General features: G+C 36.2%; 2 protein-coding genes across 3 annotated transcripts in view; both read left to right on the top strand.

The window, feature by feature from the left end:
- The window catches only part of ryk (receptor like tyrosine kinase), an 89,140-nt gene extending 82,009 nt beyond the window's left edge, over positions 1-7,131 (top strand). For both annotated transcript variants that reach the window (XM_056459947.1, XM_056459946.1), the window contains 3 exons: positions 480-639; positions 5,221-5,357; positions 6,024-7,131. In XM_056459947.1, coding sequence (XP_056315922.1) covers positions 480-639; positions 5,221-5,357; positions 6,024-6,135 — 409 coding nt within the window. In that variant the 3' untranslated portion in view covers positions 6,136-7,131. The remainder of the gene's footprint in view (positions 1-479; positions 640-5,220; positions 5,358-6,023) is intronic.
- Positions 7,132-12,843: 5,712 nt separating this feature from the next.
- Positions 12,844-23,795, top strand: part of slco2a1 (solute carrier organic anion transporter family, member 2A1) — a 38,588-nt gene continuing 27,636 nt past the window's right edge. Inside the window, exon 1 of the mRNA XM_056459945.1 lies at positions 12,844-12,970. Coding sequence (XP_056315920.1) covers positions 12,911-12,970 — 60 coding nt within the window. The 5' untranslated portion in view covers positions 12,844-12,910. The remainder of the gene's footprint in view (positions 12,971-23,795) is intronic.

Genomic DNA, 23,795 nt, shown 5'->3' with positions numbered 1-23,795 from the left:
CCATAGTTAGTTCGCCCAAAAATTTAAATTGTCATTAATTACTCTGCCTCTTGTCATTCCAAGACCTTCGCTCGCCTTCAGAACACAAATTAAGATATTTTAGATTAAATCTGAGAGCTCCCTCGTCCTTCATATACAGAAAGGTTCCAGGCTTATTCAAAATTATTCCTTAAACCTCTGAATGCATATGGTCTGTCTTGAGGTATGTTTTTGGTTTCTTTTCGGACAAGTCTGAAACCTTTCTGTATATATGGATAAGGAAGCACTCTGATTGCAACAAAAATATATCAATTTGTATTTCAGAGACAAACTAAAGGTCTCAGAGGTTTGGATGAGTACTAAATAACGTGCTTTTAAAGTTGTAATTGTTTTTTATTTATTTACCTTTTTTCTTCAAGCTGTAGTTTTAACATCTATTTTCAAATAACATTGATGCATATTTTACTTATGTATGTCTTGATGTCTTATTTTTATTGTAGAATTGATAACAGCATGCAAGTAAAGATCACAGACAATGCTCTAGCCCGTGATCTTTTCCCTATGGACTACCACTGCCTCGGGGACAACGAGAACCGGCCAGTTCGCTGGATGGCTTTGGAGAGTTTGCTGAACAATGACTTCTCCAGTGCCAGTGACGTGGTAAGAATTGCTGCTCCTGTTTGTCTTCTATGCAATAGAGTGTAACATACACTGACAAAATATTTTGTTCCACACAAGCAGCAGGTGCTTGTCTCTTTGTTTATCTTTTCCATTGCATATTTTGCCTGTAAAGGAATATCATAGACTGTTTACCTTTGAATAGATATTTGCTGCTTTAGCATCTTGATATAAAATCAAAGTCATTTCAGAATGCTAGTACCTGCAGTGCACACTCATTCATGGACTCAGATTCTGGTAACAGATTTTAAATTGCATAACTTCTTTGACGTCACACTATCTGCGCTGTCGTGTTTTGTTATTGCTGACAATTACAGTAATCATGTTTCAGATGTCCATGAACATGTTGAGGCTCATGCCAGTGACTGCGCACAGCATTACAGCAGTTAACATGCCCTGAATTTCCCTAATATGTTTATATTCAAGATAATAATCCTATAATAGATGTACGATAAATGTTCAGGAAAATGTGAATGTATGCAAACACAATATAAGAAATCCGCTGACTATGATAAACAAACACTTTTGCTAGACGAGGTCTGGATCTATATATATATATATATAATAAAAAAAATCTAAGTTACTGCCTCTGTAGTTAAAATATATTTCCATTTCTGTTGTATATTTTTGTAACTAAAGAGTTAGGCCCAATCCCAATTCTATTTTGTACCTCTACCCCATCCCCTTGGCCCTTGAAACAGAGTGTGAAAGGGAAGGGCTTCAAAATGTACCCCTAAGAAATGGAAGAGCACTACAGCACTTGCACACGTCATCATATGTCATCGTGAGCTCTTTCTTCATATGAGATCAGACGATTGTGACTGCTGTAGTTATTACAGTTGTGTTAGTTTTTGGTATTTATCTTCACGAAATCACTGAAGGCATATATTATGTTATCACCGTCTAATGTGGCAAAAAGATCGTAACCGTACTGTGCATTTACACAGTGGCCATATTCATCTATGTAATCACACAAAAAAACTGCAGACAGTTTTTCCCAGCCACTAGACTTTTCTGACAGGGTATTCCAGTGTCATCGAGTGTCAATGTTGTGGGACGACTATACAGGAGTTATTATAATGCATTATAGATGGCGAAATGTAGCGGTTTTTATTTTAGCGTTTTTTAATTTATTATTTTTTTTATTTTAATTTTTTTTAAGCATGATGGTAAAACACGAATGCGGTAATGAATATATTAAAACATATGCTTGTTTGTTGTAAAAATTCGTGATTATGACAAAAAAATACTAATTTGTGGATCTCCTTACTTCCGGGTGCAGCCATGCTGCCATTGTGGCTGGTGTATTCTGGGAAATTTTCTTACCCCTTTGTTTCGAGTGTGGTCCTGAAAAATCTCTGTTCGAAGGGGTAGCTACCCCTTCCCCGTAGCCCTACGCCTTCAAGCTAAAGAGAACTGGGACACCCCTACCCCTTCACGTGAACGCGCTAAACGAGGGGTAGGGTAAAGGGAAGGGCTAAGGGGTAGAATTGGCATTGGGCCCTAGTAATTAATCGCAGAGTTAAATTTTTTATTTATTTAAAATGTATATTTTTAGATTTAAGAAATGGCAAAGTACACCCCTGGCACATTTTCCTGAAAAAAATAAATGGGGGAGAAAAGTGTGTGTGCGTGTGTTGTGTTTGACTGGAACGGTGTGTTTTGTGGCAACACACTCAGCGTTCCCGTTCATCTCACTGAAAATGCCAAGGAAACAACCCACCCTAGACAGCCAGGAAGTACTGAAGCCGCCTGTCCGCCTCATAAATGACACACCGGTCCAAAACCTGTCAGCGATCTGACCTCTGCATCCCTTTAAACTAACAGAACAATGGTGGCTGGTGCTGCCATCATGCCAGGAACACTTATTAAGATTCTGTTTATCATAATACAATGGAAGCTGGTGATGAGCAGTGGCCTGGTATGGAAATTTACTCTTGTTTATTGGGATACGCTGGAGATTTGTTAACCGAAAAGAACTGGTAGCGCAGGATACATCCCACCCACTGAGACATATAAGAGAAAATGTCAGATCACTAGTGGATGTCAACTTTGATCTGTGACCTATTCTTTTTTTTTAATAGCTTCTCCGTAAACACAAAAAACACATCAGCGCTGCAGACAACATCCCTTTATGTGTTAAGACGCCTGACGGTTTTTAAATGTGTGGAAAGAATGATAGGTAGGATTGTCTTTTAATGAATGGGGAGGATTCATTTCAAGTGTCTTCTGCAGTCAAGTGTGTTGGCCTCAAGCCCTAACCAGGTTTTACAGCTCTTTTTTTGTGTTTTCCAACATCTTGCTGAAGGGAAGACGCATACGGAACTGTTTATAAAGTCAACTTGGTGCACTCAAAATAATGCAACTTGTTTATAGTCGTGTTATTTTTATATTCTGGATTACAAACTGACATCTAATCAACTTGATTGACTTGAGCTGTGTTTATAACAAGAGCTGTAAAATGTACACAACAGTTTGTTTCACGGTTAATGATGTTGAACAAACATCTTGATGCATGCTAAGCGAGCATGAATGCTTATTTATTTGAATTGAAGCCTCTTAAATGTTTCTGTGAACAAGCCACGATTGTGTCCAAAAGCGAGGGAATAAATCCAGATTTCCTACTTTTGTTTTAGCGGAATGCTTTGTTTCCAGAATGCGGCTGATGTCATTAAAATGTCCTAAAAGGGACTTTGTGGCTCAAGCAGGAGAGAATTTTACATCATCCATGAACCTCTCCTCTTCTTTTTTTTATTTTAAGTAATACATTTACATTTAAAATTCTCATACAGATAAGCCTGTAATCTCTTACACAAACAGAGACACACATACACCCGCACACACACATCACTTGTATATTTTGATGAGATTTATTTTAGTTTTTAGTTGTGCATTATCAATATTTATACATTGATATGAATATAACATTTGCATAATTATGTATCAATTTTATATGTAAGTGTAGTACTTTTTTGTATAAAACAGGTTTATATATATATGATGCGCGGATCAGCTAAAATGACACCCGAATCCGCGGCTTCATACTAATCATCCACCCGCCAACCACCCGCACATATTTTTTATCTGAAATATGTATTCGCACCCGATCGTCACTTTAATAATTAAATTCTTTGTTTTAGGCATTATAGGTCACTGTCAGGGACGGAGCAAACTGAAGTGAAGCTCTAGGCAAAAGATCATTATGCCGCCCTAAAGCGAAAACGAGAGATGGGGGTGTGATTGTGCGTATGACAGCAAGGACCGGATGCGCCGGCTCTAGTCACCGTGGATATTAACAACAGATTCAGTGAGCTTTAATCTGCGCATCTCTGATAGTAAAGTACTACATTAATCGTAAACGTTTTTAAATGACCATTTATTTATAAAAACAAAAGTTTGTCTTTAGACAACATTTTCTTGATTTTTAAATAGATACAGAATGTAAAAATAAGACATTTGAGCTTTTACAGATACAGGAACAAGATAACAAAAAGGTTGCCACTTCAGCCTAAACGGCAGCTATGTTATGTTTACTTGGCCTTTTTCTAAGCATTTTGCAAAAACCGAATAGCATCTACTGTGCCTGGATTCGGGCGACTCCGCCTCGCCTCCAAACGTGGCCAGCTGCACTGAATTGAGCGTTCGCTCTCACCGATTGTAGGAATCAACGAGATTCTCCTCGCAAGGCGATGCAGTCGTGTAAATATGCAATCTTGTTTCTCCCAGAACGATAGCAGATTTTCCTCTGATAACTCCTCAAACTGAAATTTTGAACAGTAGGCTATTCTTGCACTTTATTCATTATTTTGGGCATCTCATCTTGCCATTCTGCAAAGCCCACTCTGCTTTTTCGCTGGTCCACTGCCATGTCCTGATACATCCACCCGCAACCTACCTGCAATTAATCATATTGTATTTTTTTATTACCAGACCCGTGGATTATCAGCAGCGCCCGCGGATATAACCGCCATCCGTGCATCACTAATAATATATATGTGACTAATATATATATATATATATATATATATATATATATATATATATATGTATATATATATATGTATATATATATATGTATATATATATATATATGTATGTATATATATATATATATATATATATATATATATATGTATGTATATATATATGTATGTATATATATATGTATGTATATATATATATATATATATATGTATGTATATATATATATATATATATATATATATATATGCATGTGACATGAATAATAGAAAATAGTTCAAATGTATACAGTAATTAAGAAAATAAAAATAATAGATACATTTATATTTTATATATATGTATATATATATATATAAAAAATTTTAAGTTTGCTCATTACGGGAAACTTCCTATCAGGCCAAAAGAAAGATTGAAATCTTCTTATCTACCTGTATTCATATACTGTGATCTGTAAACACACAACAAAAACTTTGTCTGCCTCAAGAGATTGCATCACTTGTTAAAGAAAGGGATCATTTTTCTTTTTAAGTCATTGTGCCTTATTGCGCCTGGCCTGAATTTTTGTGTGCTGTATTTTTACAGTGGGCTTTCGGGGTAACTCTGTGGGAGCTGATGACCTTGGGACAGACTCCTTACGTTGACATCGACCCCTTCGAGATGGCCGCCTATCTAAAAGATGGCTACAGAATAGCACAACCCATCAACTGTCCTGATGAACTGTGAGTATGACATTTTAATTTTTAACTTGGTGTGCACGTACTGGATTGCCAATCCATTCAAAATGAACAAACTATTATGAACTATTGCATTACCGCGTGACTGGCAAAACTCCCAAAGTGTCAGTAACAGCTTTCATAAGTCTTGATTACTTTGTAAGGGAACCAACCCAACCGTTAGAAAATGAAACGGACAGATTGATCCAAGTTCAACAACTGCTGGCTGCCTGCACAATCTGACCCTTATCGGCATCCTGCAATAGCTAGGGAACCGGAGCCGTGGTGATCGAACCAGCCAGGAATTACAAAGCAACAAGTGCTGTTGACCGTGTCAGTGACCCAAACAGAGCACGATTTATTGTCTTGCGCGTGAGCACCGGAACATAGTTTAGACGACGCAGGAAAAGCTAATCAGTGTTGGATCGTAGCTTAGCACACTTTCCCTCCAGAGACCAAGTGATGAATAAGTGTTCTGCGGCTTGCCTTGTGTAGTGGAAAGCTGCAATAGAAACCCAGTGATAAGGTGATCTCAACTTTCGCTCCATTGTTGCTGTCAAACATAATCAAGACCAATACATCTTGTGGACCCAGCAATTTGTTCTCAGATAAATCTGCCACGGCAAAACAAAACATAATGCTTTGTTTATATGAGGATGTTCTCCGTTTCAGATTTGCAGTGATGGCGTGTTGCTGGGCCTTGGATCCGGAAGAGAGACCAAAATTTCAACAGCTCGTCCAATGCCTCACCGAGTTCCACGCAGCTTTGGGGGCCTACGTGTAAACTGGCTCAAACCAGCCGAGTTGTTGAACAGCACTATTCCAGAGAGTAAAAGTAAACGCAGTGCCTTACTTTATACGAAACTAGCCATTTTATAAAGTGTTTGTACTTCATGCGATATGAAACGCGCCTTCGTTTGGACGGTGTAGCTTCGGACGTCAGTATCATTTGTATATCACAGCTGTGTGAAATAACAAGGACTATTTCTGATTCTCAAGGTTATCAGCCAGATTTGTTTGGAATGCTGGTTTTAGGGTGTCCACAGGAAGCTGCCGTTTCACAAATGACGCCTCCTAACAATAGAAGCAGCAAGAAACTGTCCTAAAAGTTTGGAAATTTCCTTTTGGACATTTTTAAATATTGCTCGAAGTAATCTGTACATATGTTTTCAGAGACTTCAGCGAGAGGAACGTAATCTCCGCTGCGTTATGTCCTGCATTTATTTGTTTGGTTTTTTAGACCACTTTGTGAGAGAACAGGTCTCCACTTCCTTAAATATATACTGAAAAAAGGCCTCATCCAGGACACGGCAATTGGTACGTAAAACTAGATGTTAAATAAATGACAGCTTTTCCTTTTGGGACTAAAGATGATGGAGTCCTGCAGATTTACCTCCTTAAATTATGAGATGGTCGTGGAGGTGTGGAACAGTGCGTTGGGATCCTGCAAGTCAAACTGGACTTTGGTACAGGGTTTTTTTTTTTGTTTGTGTTTTTCAAATTCCTAAAGCTTTGATGTTGACTGTTCTGTGTCAGAACAATGCCTTCCTTGTACGTTTAAAATTGTATGAATACATGGACAAGAAAAGAAACATGAGTCACTGTGAATATTTGACATGTACGGCCTAGACACCATTTTCCAATCTTTTGTTCTGAATCTATAGGCTCTTCTTTCTATCCTTGTGATCACCGCATGTTGACTTTTTAAAAAGGTTTTTGTGTAAACTCAATTCATACCTATCGATTAAATGAGGCCTCTAAATAAAACGAGATCTCTGTGTTGGCTGTTGGTGTCTTTTGATGCATGATTTAACACTTTTGGGTGTTCATTTACATGTTTTTGTGAAGTGATACCATCATTGTCTACAGAAACGTGATTTTGTTAAAAACCTGTGACATTGTACGGGGTTATTGTGACTGTTTGTCATGCTGGATTACTTGACAAACAATGTGTAAGGGAGCATAGTGTTTCTTTAATATGTTTAGTCACCAACTACTAGTCTGGCATGTGTAATACAGCATTTGCAGACAATGTGTGTTGTCATCTGTGCGTAAAACCTATCAAAAATTTAATATTTAATTTTGTACCCTAAAGCCAAGAGGAACCTTTGAACACTAGATACAAACTTTTTTACCTTTTGATGCAGTGAAAGCATTTTTATTTTACTGATAAGCTGAAAGCATAATTTTGTTTTGGCCTCTACTCTAGTATAATGATTTAAGTGTTGTACTTTAATGCGTAATAACATTGTGCAAATGTTTATCTAAAAAGAGCAGCCAAAAGGTCATCAGTAATTTGTGTCGGAGGATTACATATTTGTACAATCCTTATTTGTTCCATGACTATAGTTATTTTGTAGCTTAGTTGGCACCAGCAGTTTTTCATGCATTGCATAGAAGCAGAGTACGGAATACAGGGTGCGTCTGACCCCCTGAAGGACATCGAAACAAGATGTATGGGGGATTTGCCCTTTAATAGTTAAGAGTTTGCTCTGATCTGTATCTTAAAATGAATAATTAAAATAATCGATAAATTCAATATACTGTTTGAGTCAGAATTATTAGCCCCCCTTTGAACTTTTTTTTCTTTTTTTAAAATATTTCCCAATTGATGTGTATTAATATTAATATGAAAATATTTTTTCTTCTGGAGAAAGTTTTATTTTGGCTAGAATAAAAGCAGTTTTGCATTTAAAAAAAAAAAACATTTTATGGTCAAAATTATTAGCCCCTTTAAGCTATATATTTTTTTCGATTGTCTACAGAACAAACCATCGTAATACAGTAAATAACTTGCCTAATTACCCTAACCTGCCGCGTTAACCTAATTAACCTAGTTAATCCTTTAAATGTCACTTTACACTGAATACTATGTCTTAAAAAATATCTAGTCAAATATTATTTACTGTCATCATGGCAAAGATAAAATAAGTCAGTTATTAGAAATGAGTTATTAAAACTATTATGTTTAGAAATGTGTTGAAAAAAATCTCTCCGTTAAACAAAAATTGGGGAAAAATAAACAGGGGGCTAATAAATCTGACTTCAACTGTACATTTTACCACCCCTATAATGGTTCATACCATTGTGAATGTGTGTTTGCACCAAAAATATTAATTCTTCTGTTTGTAACCGGCAAATGTAGAGCACCAACAGACAGCGTAACTTTAAAAAAAGGTGTTTGTAGATGTCTGTAAACCTAGATGCATAGTTTGAACGTTATTATACACTGGCTCGCACATGGATGTTAAACCGTAAAATAAAAAATATGTGCAGTCTTTTTCATGGTTATTCATTAATAGGTGCTGGAATGCAAACCTGTCACCATTTATTTAATATCACAAATGTCATTGAGAACCATTCGATATCCCTCAACACTGAAAACATAGCAACTAGTTTGATTAATAAATTGTATGTAACTGAATTAAATATATAAAATTGGCTCACTGAGGTATATTACCGAACATAACTGTAAAACTTGACCCCCTGATCGTCAGTGTATAATTCGTAAAATTGTATATATGATGAATGGCAAAACCAATTTCTGGGTGTTAATTTTATGGTGATTTTAAAGTAATGCTAGCATTGTTTTAAGCTATGACTTGAGCTTATTTTATTGTTTATGTCAAGCAGAGGGAAAAAAACGTTGTTTTCAGTTTTGTTATGCTGTAATGGAAAGTTTTATTTATTATTTATTTTGATGCCTGAAAGTGGTTAGTGTTATATTGGAACAATGGCTAGGAAAGATAAGATATATTTTCAGAGATATTTCTCTCCTCTTCGGTTGTGACATGCTTGATTCTGTGTAATATACTAAAGTTTTAGAAGCCTATCTGGCTACATACCGAAGAACTTGTACAATTGAAACAGTATTTACTGACAGAGACACCTACTTGTGTCTTCCAGATATTAAATGTACACATAGCTAATGTTTCTTAAGGAAAATTAATGTCTCTGGTGTACCTGTCCTAAATTCTCATAACCACTCCTTTATTTACTTTTTTCTCCTTTAGATTTCAAAAGCAGGCACCATAGGGGAGTGTAAACCTTTTGTACAGGTATTGTATAACAGCAAGCTTTTTAAAAACAACTAACTTAGATTTATGTAGTTGATCACCTGGGGCCTGTACCATGAAGCTGGATTAGCTGGCTAGCCAGTTAAGGTTCAGTTTGCACCAATCTTGGGTTTTAGATAACATCAAGCCACTTTTATTTTAATCAGTCTTTGTTGCCAAGGTATTATAGAGCAGCTGAGATGAGCTACCTTTATGGTACCTAAAACCAGAATTGGTGCAGACCAAACTGAAATGGTACATGCCATGCTAGGAGTTTTGTTTTAAAGTTTGTATTATTTTCTAATTTAGGTAAAAAATATTATTCATATTATTAATTTTTACCAGACTACTAAATTACACTTAAATTAATGATGAAAAACCTCACAACACTCAATCTCAAGACATTCCAAAACCAAAATACACAAATAAAGGTATTATTTAGGATACGTTTGTGTCGCTCGTTTGTGTAAAACAAACAAAGAAACAAACAAACTGGTTCTCATGAAAGCTTAAATATGCATCACACTACTGTATCCTGCTTTTTATTAATGTTCTTTTGAGTCTCCTTTTACCATATTTGATGTGCTCTGTTTGCATATTAGTTAACATTTACAGGGTTTTCCTGGCTCAAAATAAAACGAAGGTGGTATCCTGATCGTGAAAATTATGCTACTTGAAACAGACATTTTGCATTATTCCTCTACTCTTATGAAGTAAAATGTTCTTATTCAAAAGATTAACATTAAATGATATTAAAATCATCAGCCGTGCTTGAGCATCACTTGGGGTCTATCAATAACTGTGACTGCCTGCCTGATTTTTGTCAGGCAAAGGTGGTACAAAATGTGTTGTAGGCCACCTCATAATTCTCTGCATGAAATCTCTCATTCAGATTTCAGCAGACTTCATTATATTACATTTCATTATATAAAAATAGCTTCTATTCTTACAGTCGTAGCTGTTTATAAAGGCACGAGTAATAGTCAACATTTAAAAATAAAACATTCGAAAATAAAAGAATATTCAGAGTTCAGAGTTTCTTTCGTTCTTCTGTTGAGCACAAAAGAACAATTATTTTGAGGAATGTTGGCAAGCAGCAGCCATTGGCTTCAATAATATTTTTTGTACCTACTACCTACTTTTTCTTAACATTCTTAATATATTTTGAGTTCAACAGTATAAAGAAATTCATGAAAGATTATAACCACTTGAGTGTGTGTAAATGGTGAGGAATCTTTTATTATTGAGTAAACTATCCCTTTAATAAAACTAATATCATTCTAAATCACAAAAATATATCTAAAATTATGGAGCCCAAGCAACATTGGACCTCTCTGAGTTATTTAACTGCATTATTGTAATCGTAAAATATTAACACGCATTTATTTATTCATTTTCCTTCGGCTTAGTCCCTTTATACATTAGGGGTCGCCAAAGCAGAATGAACCGCCAACTTATCCAGCATATGTTTTACACAGTGGATGCCCTTCCAGCTGCAACCCAGTACTGGAAAACACCCATACACACATTCACACACATACACTACGGCCAATTTAGTTTAATAAATTCACCTATAGCGCATGTCTTTGGACTGTGGGGGAAACCCACACGAACACGGGGAGAACATGCAAACTCCACACAGAAATGCCAACTGGCCGAGCTGTAACTAACTAACTAACTAAATCGATTGATCGAGTTCCACATTTAAAAAAGTTCTTGTTTTGAGCTGTATGAGTAGGTAAATATCAACTTTCATTTTCTGTAAACTATGCTTTTAATAAAAGAACCACTCTGTCATAATAGCAGCCTTTTGCGCACTTCTTGGAAACTTGTCAGAAAAAGAACAATGTTACAACAATTTACTACAATGAGGCATAGGTGATGTAATATTTACGGCCTCTTCAGTGACGTCTCCTGTGCCAGACTGCATTCATTTCCAAAGTTCATTCATTTTGGACTGACAAATGGCACGGTCGCTAGTTTAAAATATTAAAGGGAAAAGGTTGAATTACACACAATAGTTTTCAATGCTGCATGATGTGCAGAAAATCTGTTTATGCTATTTGTCAGGCTGTAAGACTTTGACCTGAGAGTCCAGTGCTGGGCATGGGCTCAGGTTATGATCATCAGTATGACGCAGCAGGCATAGAGGAGGAGTATTGAACTTTGATTTGGTCATAACTGCACTTTAAGGTTCAGTTATGTGCTCACAGAGCCTCACAGCATTTACCTTCAGAGCTTTTAATGTGCTTTGCAATATCATTGTAAATCACTCATGCTGTCAGAGTCTGTCTGTGACATCATTGTGTGTGACTTTAAATGCTGTTAAAGCAGTGTTTGAAGCAGTGAAACAAAAATCCTTGACTCACTGAATCATGTAAAAGTCTCAAATCCTTCAGAGAGAAATCAATGATCTTGGCATGCAAATGAGCCCCTATTGTCAACAGTTGTTTGCATACACATACAGATAGATATACAGTATAGGATTTTATTTTATAATAATCATAGCCTTTATTTTGTCTCAGGTTTGTCATCTGTACATCTGCAGCTGCCTTCCCATATTAACAGAAGTAATCATTTACAATTGTACTTTTGCACTGTTTATAATATAAAAGATAGTGTAACCCAATACATTGTGCCTTCCCTAATACAAGTGCTTTTAAATAATAAATTATCATTTTAAAGCAATTTCTACTTACCAACATGAAAAATACTACAGTAAATACTATATAGTGTTTTAGAACAGTGCTATAGTAAAGTTCTTGAATGAATCTGCTGTGGTGAAACAAGTATAGTAATATAAACAAATTACCCGATTGTCTAGTTTTCTACAACTGTAGGGTATGTACTACAGTACACTGCTGATTACTGTAGTAAGCATTAAAGTAGGGTGAATTCAAGTTAATTTGGACACTTTTTGCCATTGAGATAACCAAGGAAACGTAAATCGACCTGAATTTACCATATACAACAATATTTACTAGTATATCAGCCTATTTATAGTATAATAATAGTATTTTATAAGCTAGCTTTTCTGTCTACATACTACACTTGTATATTAATCTAAACTACTGTAAAATAAGATATCACTTATGTTGAAAAACACGAGTAACGGGGGAAAAAAAGCTATTCAGTGTGTTCAAGCCATGCGCAGAAAAGTAAAAGTGCTCCTGCTCTCTCTCTTTCTCTCGTTGGCATTGAACTGAACCCAGATAAATGATTTACAGTGTTTATAGTGCGGGTTTGCACATGTTCCTTACCGGGAGTGGAGAAAGCCCGTGATACAAGAAATATAATCCGCTTCTGTCATTTGGGGAGAAAGATAATGATCACCAAAACAATCGCGCGTGGACTGGTGGGCGGGGTCGACGAGTTCTGGGCGGGGATTCGTGACATCACTGATAATGGTCATATAATCCCCCATAGACGATCACCGGAGTGGAAACTTGTCTTGCTCATCTTTGTAGAAACAAGCTCAACCAACTGTACCTTGTATTGGAAGACATGGACATATACGCCAAAGACATCAAGAAACCCAAGCCAGCGTTGTTTTGTAACATAAAGGTAAACTAATTTTTTTATCATTATTATTTTAATTATTGTTACATTATTATCGTCTTATGATTGTTGTTGATATGTTTTGCTTGTTAATGATATTGATACTTATTCATATTAAGCTCTGCGAAATTACTTTTTGTTTGTATTTATTTTTTCACTCCCATGTAATATTTTATTTTTGTTATTATTATTTATTGTGGCATTTTGATAGTAATATATGAATAGATATAATATATGAAGTGGCAATGCTGTTGCGTTATATTTGTATTTGTTCTACTATCATTTTCACTGTATTTGGACTTTGAGCCTGAACTTTTGCTTTGAACCCTCCTGAGTTCTTGTAAAACGGATGTGTTTTATTAGCTCACAGTCCTTCCATAAAAAATAAATAAACACAACCCTCAATTTATTTCATAAATAACATTATAAACATATTAGTTCAAACCACAAGGATACTGTGCGCCCATTTCATAATTTCTTGCTGTTTATCAATCCACTTATCTGCATTTATGCTGATAAATATCATATAAACACTTCACTGGATCTACTTCATGCTAGTTTATTTGATGTCAGCTCTGATTGTTTGAGGACTTAAATGTTTAATTCCAGGCATTTGACAGTTGAAACAGGTTTTTACTGATTCTGATAGTGTCGTCTTGAAGCTGCTGTGCAGGGATTAGCAGCTCAGGATGAGGTCCTCGACCCACAGGGGCCAGTACATCAGATGGCTTGCCAGAAGCGATGCTTAGTTGAAGTACAGCTTGAACTGCATTCATTCACGTTTTGCTCTAAGTGAATGTCTGTGGAATGTAGAGCTATTAGGCAAAAATATTGCTCTGTCATCATGTGCGTTATAGCTGTCATGAGTGCGTGGGTAAATTATGGAGATTTTGTGTTTGGAGAAAGATGTCTCTGACCACAGACTGTTTTGAGTTACAATGTGGTGTCAAAACTATTTCCACTTGACTTTGCCAGTGATTCAGATTTGGTTGTGATTGATAGACCTGTAACTACTCAAACATAATTTTCTCAAGTTGCATTTCAATCAAAAATGTAAAAACTAGGCATGAAATGGTGCTATCGATTTTTCTTATTGTGATTAAATGCTGAAACTAGATGTATGGTAATATCATGACCAAAAAAAAAAAAAAAATAAATACATTAACAACAAATGTTTCAATCAAATTAAACTCCAAATGCATTATAAAGCACAATAGGTTATGCTTAAATATTAGTTAATGAATTGAAATCAACAGTGAGTAAAGGTCTGACGTGTTACGGTTACTATGTTAATATTAGTTACAAAAATACAACTGAATTGTATTAGTTGTTAAAGCCAATTAATAAAACAATTACAATATGTAATCAGATTATTAGGAATTGACAAATAAAAATAAACCACAGAAGAATAATAAAAGCTTTTCATGTTTAGTTAAATATTGGAGCCTTGCTGCACAGTATTAATATGCAATAGGCCATTAAATAGTCACAGACTTTTCAATCTAGATTCAGCATGTAGTAGACTAGATAAACATATCAAAATGTTAACTATTTACGTTTCTGTTAAGCATAGTGGCTCAGTGGTTAGCACTGTCGTTTCACAGTAAGGAATTTGCTGGTTCAAGTTACAGCTGGGCCAGTTGGCATTTCTGTGTGGAGTTTGCATGTTCTCTCCGTGTTGGCGTGGGTTTCCTCCGGGTGCTTCTGTTTCCCCCACAAGACCAAAGACATGAGCTATAGGTGAACTGAATAAACTAAATTGTCCGTAATGGGTGTGTATGGGTGTTTCCCAGTACTGGGTTGCAGCTAGAAGGGCATCCGCTGTGTAAAACATATGCTGGAATAGTTGGTGGTTTATTCTGCTGTGGTGAATGAAATAGAGACTAAGCTGAAGGAAAAGGAATGAACGAATTACATTTCTAAGCATTTGACTCTGTGATGAACACCGTTGTGCAAATACAATGTGAATACTCTTAAAAAGCTCTCTAAACGTTTCAATAATAAATAATTATTCACTGTATTTTAAAGTGTTCACGATATAAAAATCACACGTTCATTATCAGATGTTGAATTACTGAAAATCAGCACAAATATACACAAATCTTGACCATCAGTAGCTTAAAGAGATGGTTACTCTACTTGTTTCGAACCATTTTGAGGTTTATTCTTTTCATTCAATCATTTTCCTTCACCTTATTCCTTTAGGGGTCACCACGGCGGAATGAACCGCCAGTTTCTTTTTTTTTTTTTGTTAAACACGCCATAACGATTGACTTCCATAGTATTTTTTTTCATAATATAAAAGCCAGTTGTTATCGATTTCCAGCTTTCTTCAGCATACAGTACCTTCTTTTGTGTTCAACAGAAGAAAGAAACTCCTAAAGGTTTGGCACCAACTAAGGGTGAGTGAACAGTGGGTAAATTTAAAATTTAAGTGTGACTATCCATTTTATTTACATCCACCCAAACAATTAAAATGTTTGTAGTAATACTTGTAAACACCTTACTTGATCGAGACTGGATCTTGGATCTTGGATCTGAAAGTGGAGTAGACATGAAATAATCAGATAAATAGAAAAAAAAAACATGTAGATTAAAACTACATATACATCTGTTTTATCTTTTATAAATCTGCACATATTATGGACCGATGGAGTTGGGTATATTACAAAATATTTGCTTTGAAAACTCTTTCCATTGGTTTCAGCTTGTTATTAGCAAAATGATGATTACAGTAGATCTGATGATATTATAACAGTAACTGGCATACACTGAGGTTTCGTTCAGTATACTTTGTGTGATCACACTTGGCAGGTTTGGTTTGATTAAAACAAATTCTGATGCAATCACACCATTAATGCAGTTCATTTTAATAAATGTGAATTTTGGAAATTGGAAGTTTTAACCTTGGTGCACACCAACTGGAACAAAGTCACTAAAAATGATAGGTCTTGATCTGCTTCACCATAGGATGTGACCATAAAAAGGTTGAATGTGTGGTGACTGAGAGAGCTGCAACGTGCTGCAATTTAAGAAAACACGTGCCAGCAAATTGAGAAAATATCTTCATCTGTTTAACAGCACACATGCTGCAAATCTTCACAACGCAAGCGCAAACAACATTTTTAAAAAACATGCTGCATTTTCACACAATGCAAACAAATTCATTAAACACACTGCATTTCATCACATAACAAACAATTTACGATAACGCGCTGTATTTTTATAGCACACTTTCAAATAGCACAGAACACAACAGAAATGTTTCAAGACCCAGCTGTTTAGGTTATGGTTATTTAAGCTAAAACACAAAAGACAAGGGAATCAGGATGTTAAAATAAACAAACAAACAAAAAATCTCCTTTCAAAGATCAACTACAACTGTACTGAGCAATAGTCATGCTACAGCAGTGTCCATTTATCGTGTTTATGAGTCCCCTTGAAAGATTTCCATTGTGTTCCGTTGTTTTTGCAAGTTTTTTCACGATTTTGTAAATTGTTTACGTTGTGAGAATATATAGCGCATTTTATTCATTTGTTTGCGTTGTGTGAAAATGCAGCATGTTAGTAAAACTGTGTTTGCATTGTGAGGATTTGACAACACGTGTGCTGTCAAAACGATGAAGATTGTTTCGTAATTTGCTGGTGTTTTTTGTAATCGCATGTGATTTCTTAAATTGCAGCACTATAAGCTCTCTCGGTCACCGTATGAATGCTCAAGCATTTTGCACTGTTGACCATTACATTTTAAAGGGCCGATCACACCGAACGTGCTATTACACGCGGCGCACCACACTGCCTTTTTTTGTTGACTAGAAAAAAGGAAGTGCGGTGTGCTTTTTTTATGTCACAAGGCAACAACTGAATCATTTGCATATTGTGCGAGAGTGTTAATATTTAATACTATTGTGATATTCAAGATTTGTAAAGTCATACAGCTCTGGATAACTTGAAGCAGCGTCAGCCATCAAGAATACATATTTCTGCACCCGATCTTCATTTGTTTGTGTGAATGAGACAATCCTAAAGTTGTTTTGACCCCTTTAAAAATGTATAACCTCTTCTCAGCACATACAATGAGTTTGGTTAGTCCACGCACAGCACAATTTTATTGTATTTTTTTGATTGTTGGATAAATTCAGTCGCAAAAACCATACATACGTTTTTTTTTCCTCGTCTTCTTTAAAATAAACTTGATCTAAATGTTTCTCTATTTTTTGGTCCGACCCAAACTATATGTGTGAGCTCACTTAAATGCAAATAGAATCTGATTGCAAAATTTGAGTTTATATCAGACTGGATAATGGATTTCAGAAATTGTTGTTCTCTTATTTGTGCTCATCGGTTTTAATTGTACAGTTTTAATTGATTAGACATTCTGAAAGTTTCATTTGTGTATTTCTAGAGTTGCTCAAATCCTCATAGCTCCTCACCTTGCAACCTAAAATAACGGCTGTGCCAATCACATCTGACAAACCAGGCTAAAGATTGTCGTTCATGTTAAAGGCGAGAAGAATATTTGCTCACCTAAGTGTTTCACACCCTCTTCAGCTTTGTTTTGTATAGCTGTGATTAACCGTTGGCAAGACCATAGAGCAGAAACCACCGAAGTGAAGACGGTTGTTTGTTATTACAATTGCAGTTTGACATATCACAGATACAGACGCGTCTAAGCGTTGTGTTCTATGGAATTGCTTTTCACCCCCTTATTAGGGCACTGTGTGCGGTTGTGGTAATGTATTTCTAATGTATGAGAGCACAAGAACAGAAGCTTCACACGCTCTCCAATGTCAACAAAGCCAACACTGAGGATCTAAAGTTGCATGCTTCTTTTAGAAAGTTCTTTCTGCTTCCAGGTGTCACACAAAAAGCCCTCAGCTCTTATTTAAACTTGATGTGTTTGCAGTAAGGGTGTGCAAGTGCGTCAGGTATGTCTAAATTGATTGAGGATTTGTGTCTGTGTGACCAATGGAGCATACCTGCACTTGTTTATCGGACAGGTTTTGCATATGTGTGTTTTGTTTATTGGAGTGAGTCAGGCAGTGATGACGTATGTTGCAAGAAGGTGTAGAACGTGCTGTTCAGTGTTCTTGGCCAGTTAGCAATCCGTAAATCCATGCAAATGTAAATGATGCAAGATTATAAAAAAAATCAATGTTTAAATAAATTTCCTAAAATGATTACTTGTTATGATTGTCAAAAATGAAAATTCTGTAATTATTACTAAGCCTCATGTCATTTCAATCCCCTGTGACATTTGTTTATCGTCAGAACACAAATTAAGATGGATTTCGAGAGCTCCCTCATCCTCCATATGTATCAATAGTGCCGAGATGTTCAGCACCAGAACAGGGAGTGCACAGGGGTGAGGATTTAATGTATATGAGTGATGTATATTGTATATTTGCTTAATTTAAAGGGCAACTATGATGAAAATCATCTTGTGTAAGCTGTTTGGACAGAACTGTGTGTAGGTATAGTGTGTCTACTGTTAAATTGGAGTGACATGAAGACAATAAGTCTCTCTTTTTAAATTTCCTGACATAAAATAGGATTCAAATCCCTCCCATTTTGAAGGCCAACCGCAACGCCACGTAAGAGTGCCCGTTCCCCACCCACCGAATTGATTGACAGCCGCGTATTAACATGTTTCTATAGTAACGCGTATAATCATATCAACAAGACAGGACATGCGCAAAGCAACCAGGATTAAAAGATCCGTTCAGCTCTCTGTGATCATCATCAAATGTGATCAAGAATGAGTTTTACAAGTTTAAAACGTTTTTAAAACAGTGCATGTTTGTAATAAATGACAGCAATTTTACCGTCTTTATCCCCACTGCCGCTTGTCAGTACAATTATAAAAGAAGACGTCTCAATCCCGGTTTGTGGACATTATATCGGGCTTATTTTGTACATTAACATAACGGATATCTATACAGCAGTGGATATTAACGTGTATCCGGTGATATTTGCGTGCAGAAACAGTGCAAAGATAAATGAGCGTGTGTGTGTGCGTGAACTTTGTAACTATTAATGCTACAACAAATACATGAAATAATCACTGGGAAAGTTCTTACTGTAGTATTTATCACAAGCGTTATGTGATATCTACTTCTCTCATGTCTGTCACTGTGCTGTTTATCTGACGCAGCCGAGGCTGAGATTGAGGCACACTGTCAGGCATGTGGGAACGGTGGGCGGGGAGAACCAGCATTAAAAGCACAGGCCACAAAAACAGCTACACTGTGTTTAGAGCAGAAAATTTCAATATTCTGAAAGGAATCTTGTGTTTTGAGCTGAAACTTTACAAACACATTCTGGAGGCACAAAAGACTTATCTTAAAAAAGAGGTAAAATAGGTGCCCCATAAATTTATGGTGTTTTTTTACACCATAAAGTTAAACATTTTTTATTAAAAGAAAATCCATATAAGAAGCCAAAAACTTTGTCAAAACATTCCATTTCCATGTGACTTCAGTCATCAAACTGTAATCATACAAAGCTCCAAGAACACTGTTGTGACTCTGTGAAATTTTTTTTTTTGCTCATTCCTCTGCATCAGATCATGGTGCAAGTTTAGTATGCGACCAACCCAGACTCATTCTGAAAACGTAGCCCTATATACAGTACATTTCTGGAGAGCACCAAATGCGTCCCAGGAGCTACGTTTTTTTGCAGTTTTTGTTTTCGTGAATCTACCAGAAGCCGCTGTGTATGCTTTTTGAGACCTTAAATTCCTCCCGTGAGTGCCATTCGCGCCTGCTCTTCTCGCGTAAATCCGCGTAAAGAGGCCGCTGTTGACTGGCTGACTGACGAACTAACTGTCCAACAGACTGATTTCCCCACCTACCCCCTTCTCTAAACCCAACTGATGCTGTTTTCAGAAGCACAGTTTGACCAGTGCCAACCCACTTCCCTAAACCCAACCGACAGTGTTTTGGAAAGCAATCCAAAAAAAGAAAAGCCCCCTGATTTTTAACACATTTTCGGATTTTACCACATTCTCACTCTTAACTTACTTGTTAGTTTTATTTTTGTCTTTTGTTTTTGTCTTACTGCTTTCTGGAACCGTTCTTCACCAAACCCCGTTGTTGCGGTCAACTTCTCAAGTCCGCCGACTTACACTGTGAGCCACTGGACGAACTAGTAACCGCAGCAAAGCCATCCATACAGAGGTAAGCAGTCAGCTGCTTGCGTGAAAAGGAACGGCATCACACTGCCCCATCGTGTTCGTTTTAAAGACAAAATTCAGCCATATGTGCTTCTGGCTACATAATTTACGATCTTCAGAAATGTATACAGGGCTACATTTTCAGAATGAGACTATATTAAATACGTCACTTGGATGTTTTGCTGCTGACGCTAATGGTAATATGTTGTACTGCCTGTAGTAAATACCCTGCATACTGACCCTATGTGGAAGAGAAGATATAGACAAAGTCATATTTTTAAAAATGTTTTGACGTATACAAAAACTTTGTTCGTAGTATTTCAGTAGAACCACTAAAGTCACATGGAATGTATTGACAGTGTTTTTGGTTCATTTTGCGAACATCTTTGGACCATTGCTGTCTATGGAGAATAAAGGGAGCTCTCAGATTTCATCTAAAATATCGTAATTTGTGTTGTGATTATGAACAAATGTCTCAGGGGATTGAAACGACAGGAGTGTGGGTAATTTCATACTAAAATGTAAATTTTTTGGATGATCAAATCCTTTCACGCAGTTTATTATTCATGAACCCAGTTTACTGATTATTTATCTCCTGCAAATGCGGAAACACAGAGAGTGCTCCTTTCAAATCTTTGTCAGTCAAATTTCAGCTCGACCAATTACAGGAGCTTTGGGCGTGGCTACTGTAGCAGACAAGCTGAGCCAGAAGGTGTTTGGCTAGCTGTAGATTCACTAACTGAAGTGCAAGGCAAAGAAATGACGATGGTGTCCGATGATTTCTTTTACTAAAATGTGTAGTAGAAAATCAATGAAAGATTTATGTAAAAACAAAAAAATAATTCACATTCATTTTGGGGTCTTGGACCATGTTCACAGTTGCCAAATCTAAAATTTGGTCTGCTTAATGTATGTTCAGCCACATTTAAAACACTAAAATACTGGAATGATTATAATTATTGTAATTATTTGCTAATTAACCATAGTAAACTACATATATACAGTAGTTCTCATTTGACATAAACCTTTATTAATGACATGCAGTTTTTTATATTGTTTTGCTTCTAACTGATTTACTTTTTCACAATGTTGTGCCTTTTTTTGTTAATCATTTTAATTTAGATATCATCCATTCAGCCACATAACTTTAGTTTGATTCAGACAGGAAGTTCAAGCTTATTTTGAGCCTCACACTAGAAATTGCAGAGAGGGACTGTCGTTTATGTAGGCTACAGGTCACTGTAAGACAAGGTTGTTGAAAAAGAATTTATGAAAAATGTTAAGACTGTCACACTGCATTTTTTCACATATACAATGTTAAGGATTTTTGTAGAGTACACAGTATAAAACTATAAAATGAACTGTGTTTTACTGTAGGACATTTATGAAGTATGTTACTGTATTTTAAAGTTGCATTGTGAAAATAACTACATTTCACAGTAAATATATACATAAAACTGTAAAAATGGTGCTGTAAATGTAAATACAGTATTTCTCCTGTAACTGATTTACAGCAAGTTACTGGTAAACTGCTGCCAGTAAGTTACTGTAAATTCTACAGGAAATTGTTAACAGTGTATCCACTGATTTGCTCTTGGCATCTATTCATTGTCATTTAATTTGGTTCATCTTAACTAGGGAAAAAAGGTTGAATCTGTTTTTATTTTCAGTAGATTTTAGTCAACTGTTGCTGACAGCCTCTGACTTTATTGCGTCCCATTTGCATGAAACTGTTCAAGGTGAAAATTAGGAAATTTAAACAGCAAGTTTGTTGTTTTGTCAGAGTTACACTGACAAAATGACGTTCTTATTTAAAATGAGATGAAACAACACAATTCTTGAGTGATTTTTTAGGGCAACTTAATTGGTTTATGTTAATTCCACTTAATTTTGTAAAAACTAATATGTTTACTTAATTCCTTCATGTTGTCCCAACTCAATATGAGTTGACTCGATTGTGTGGAATCCACTTTTCATCTGTATGAACTTTTATTTGTAGATTAAAATGTTCTCATCAACTTCTTGTGATTAAAAATACAAAAACACACGTTTCAACTGGGTGTCCTGTTATTTTTGCAGCTGTGGTGTTTCACAGGATGGGAAAAATGATTCAGACATTAGGCTTGTACTTTTATGTTTAAGCTTTATATCCTGAGGAAATCCGAAAATGTCTGTTTAATGTCTCCTGTAACACGTGATAGCAGCGCAGAGATGCATGTAAAACATCAAACATCAAAGTCCTTTCTTCCCCTGATTCTTTTTACTCAGCAGGACTCTTCATGTAACACAATGGCTGCTGAGGAGGGGGAAAAATCCAGGTCTGGACAGATGACAGGAATTGCTTTTCAGCACGTTCATCAGATCTTTCATCGCTGGTTTTCTTTCTCAGAAGCATGAATCACTCACTGTATTCTAAGAACATTAGGCCGAATATACAATGTCAGCGCAATTCAAACATCATTAAAACGCTCTGATGATTCAAAACTAATGATTCCCCATTAGAGTCCCCTAAAGACAAGACAAGTTCACTAGGTGGTCATCTTGGTCTATTTGCGTAGGCAATAGTAATAGGATATTTTTCCTAAGTTATACAACTTGAGAGGAACTAATACTCCATTAAATATTTAGTTCTCTTTTTAGTTTATACCATCAGTTGTGGCCACTCAAGCCTTGTCCACTGACACGATATGCAATTCTTGTGTTCTAACGTTTATCAACCCTACATCAAATAAAAGTCCTTTATTTGTGATATTGGCTCCTTGAAATATCTTTAACATCTAAAGAACCTTTACATTCCAAACTACATTCTTTACAGTGGAAAATGTCAGGATTCTGCCACTTCAGTCTTGTTATTTCTTGTTTTGGTGGCAGAGTCCAGACACTAGACCTGTCTTGTCTAGTATGTCGAGCACTCTTATTCTGCCATTGTGTTCATCTATGTATGCGTGCCGTCTCAGCCGTGCTTCCGGGACGTGATGTCGTCCCGGTGTTTGTATTTGTTCTGTCCGCAGCGTGCTGTCAGCGTCTCAGTCTAGTTGGTTTCGGTTTTGGTTGACGCTGGGATGAAAAATGCAGGTTGCATGTGTGAGTGAACGGTGAGTGTTTTTATTTATTGTGTGCTCGTGTCTTGCGTTCAGTCTTCTGTTGATGTTGTGTTTAGCACAAGGTTCATGTTTAGATGTGCTGCGTGCTTAAGTGTTTTGTTTCATGTGAACACGTGGTTAATTAGTTCTCTCATTGGCTGCACGTTCTAGTCCTGTTTTACGTTAGTAAATGGCTTGTTAATTCTTTGTGTCATGTGCTCCTGTCTATTGCCCAGACCCACCCTCCTTGTTAACCCATTATTAGTTTATCGTAGTCACCTGTTTGTTTGTTAATTCTTTCTCTTTAGAGTCTCCTCTTGTCTGCTGTTCTGTGCCAGTTTGTCATATGTTGTATCCTCTCCAGTCGTGTCCTGTTTTTCTAGCCCTGATCCTTGCCATTTCTGCCCAGTCAAGTTTGTTTGTTTATTTGTTTTTTGTTAATTTTTCCCCCTCAGGGGTTGTTTTTGTTCTCCTTTTGTTTTATTTTATAATTAATAAATAACCATTTCAGTTCTGCACTTAAATCGGGACAGAAAAAAACCATTATCAAAGTGTTAGGTCACCCAAAAATGAA

This window comes from Danio aesculapii, chromosome 6 (assembly GCF_903798145.1).
Source record: "Danio aesculapii chromosome 6, fDanAes4.1, whole genome shotgun sequence".
Lineage (NCBI taxonomy): Eukaryota > Metazoa > Chordata > Actinopteri > Cypriniformes > Danionidae > Danio > Danio aesculapii.
This window is presented reverse-complemented; position numbering and strand designations above follow the sequence as displayed.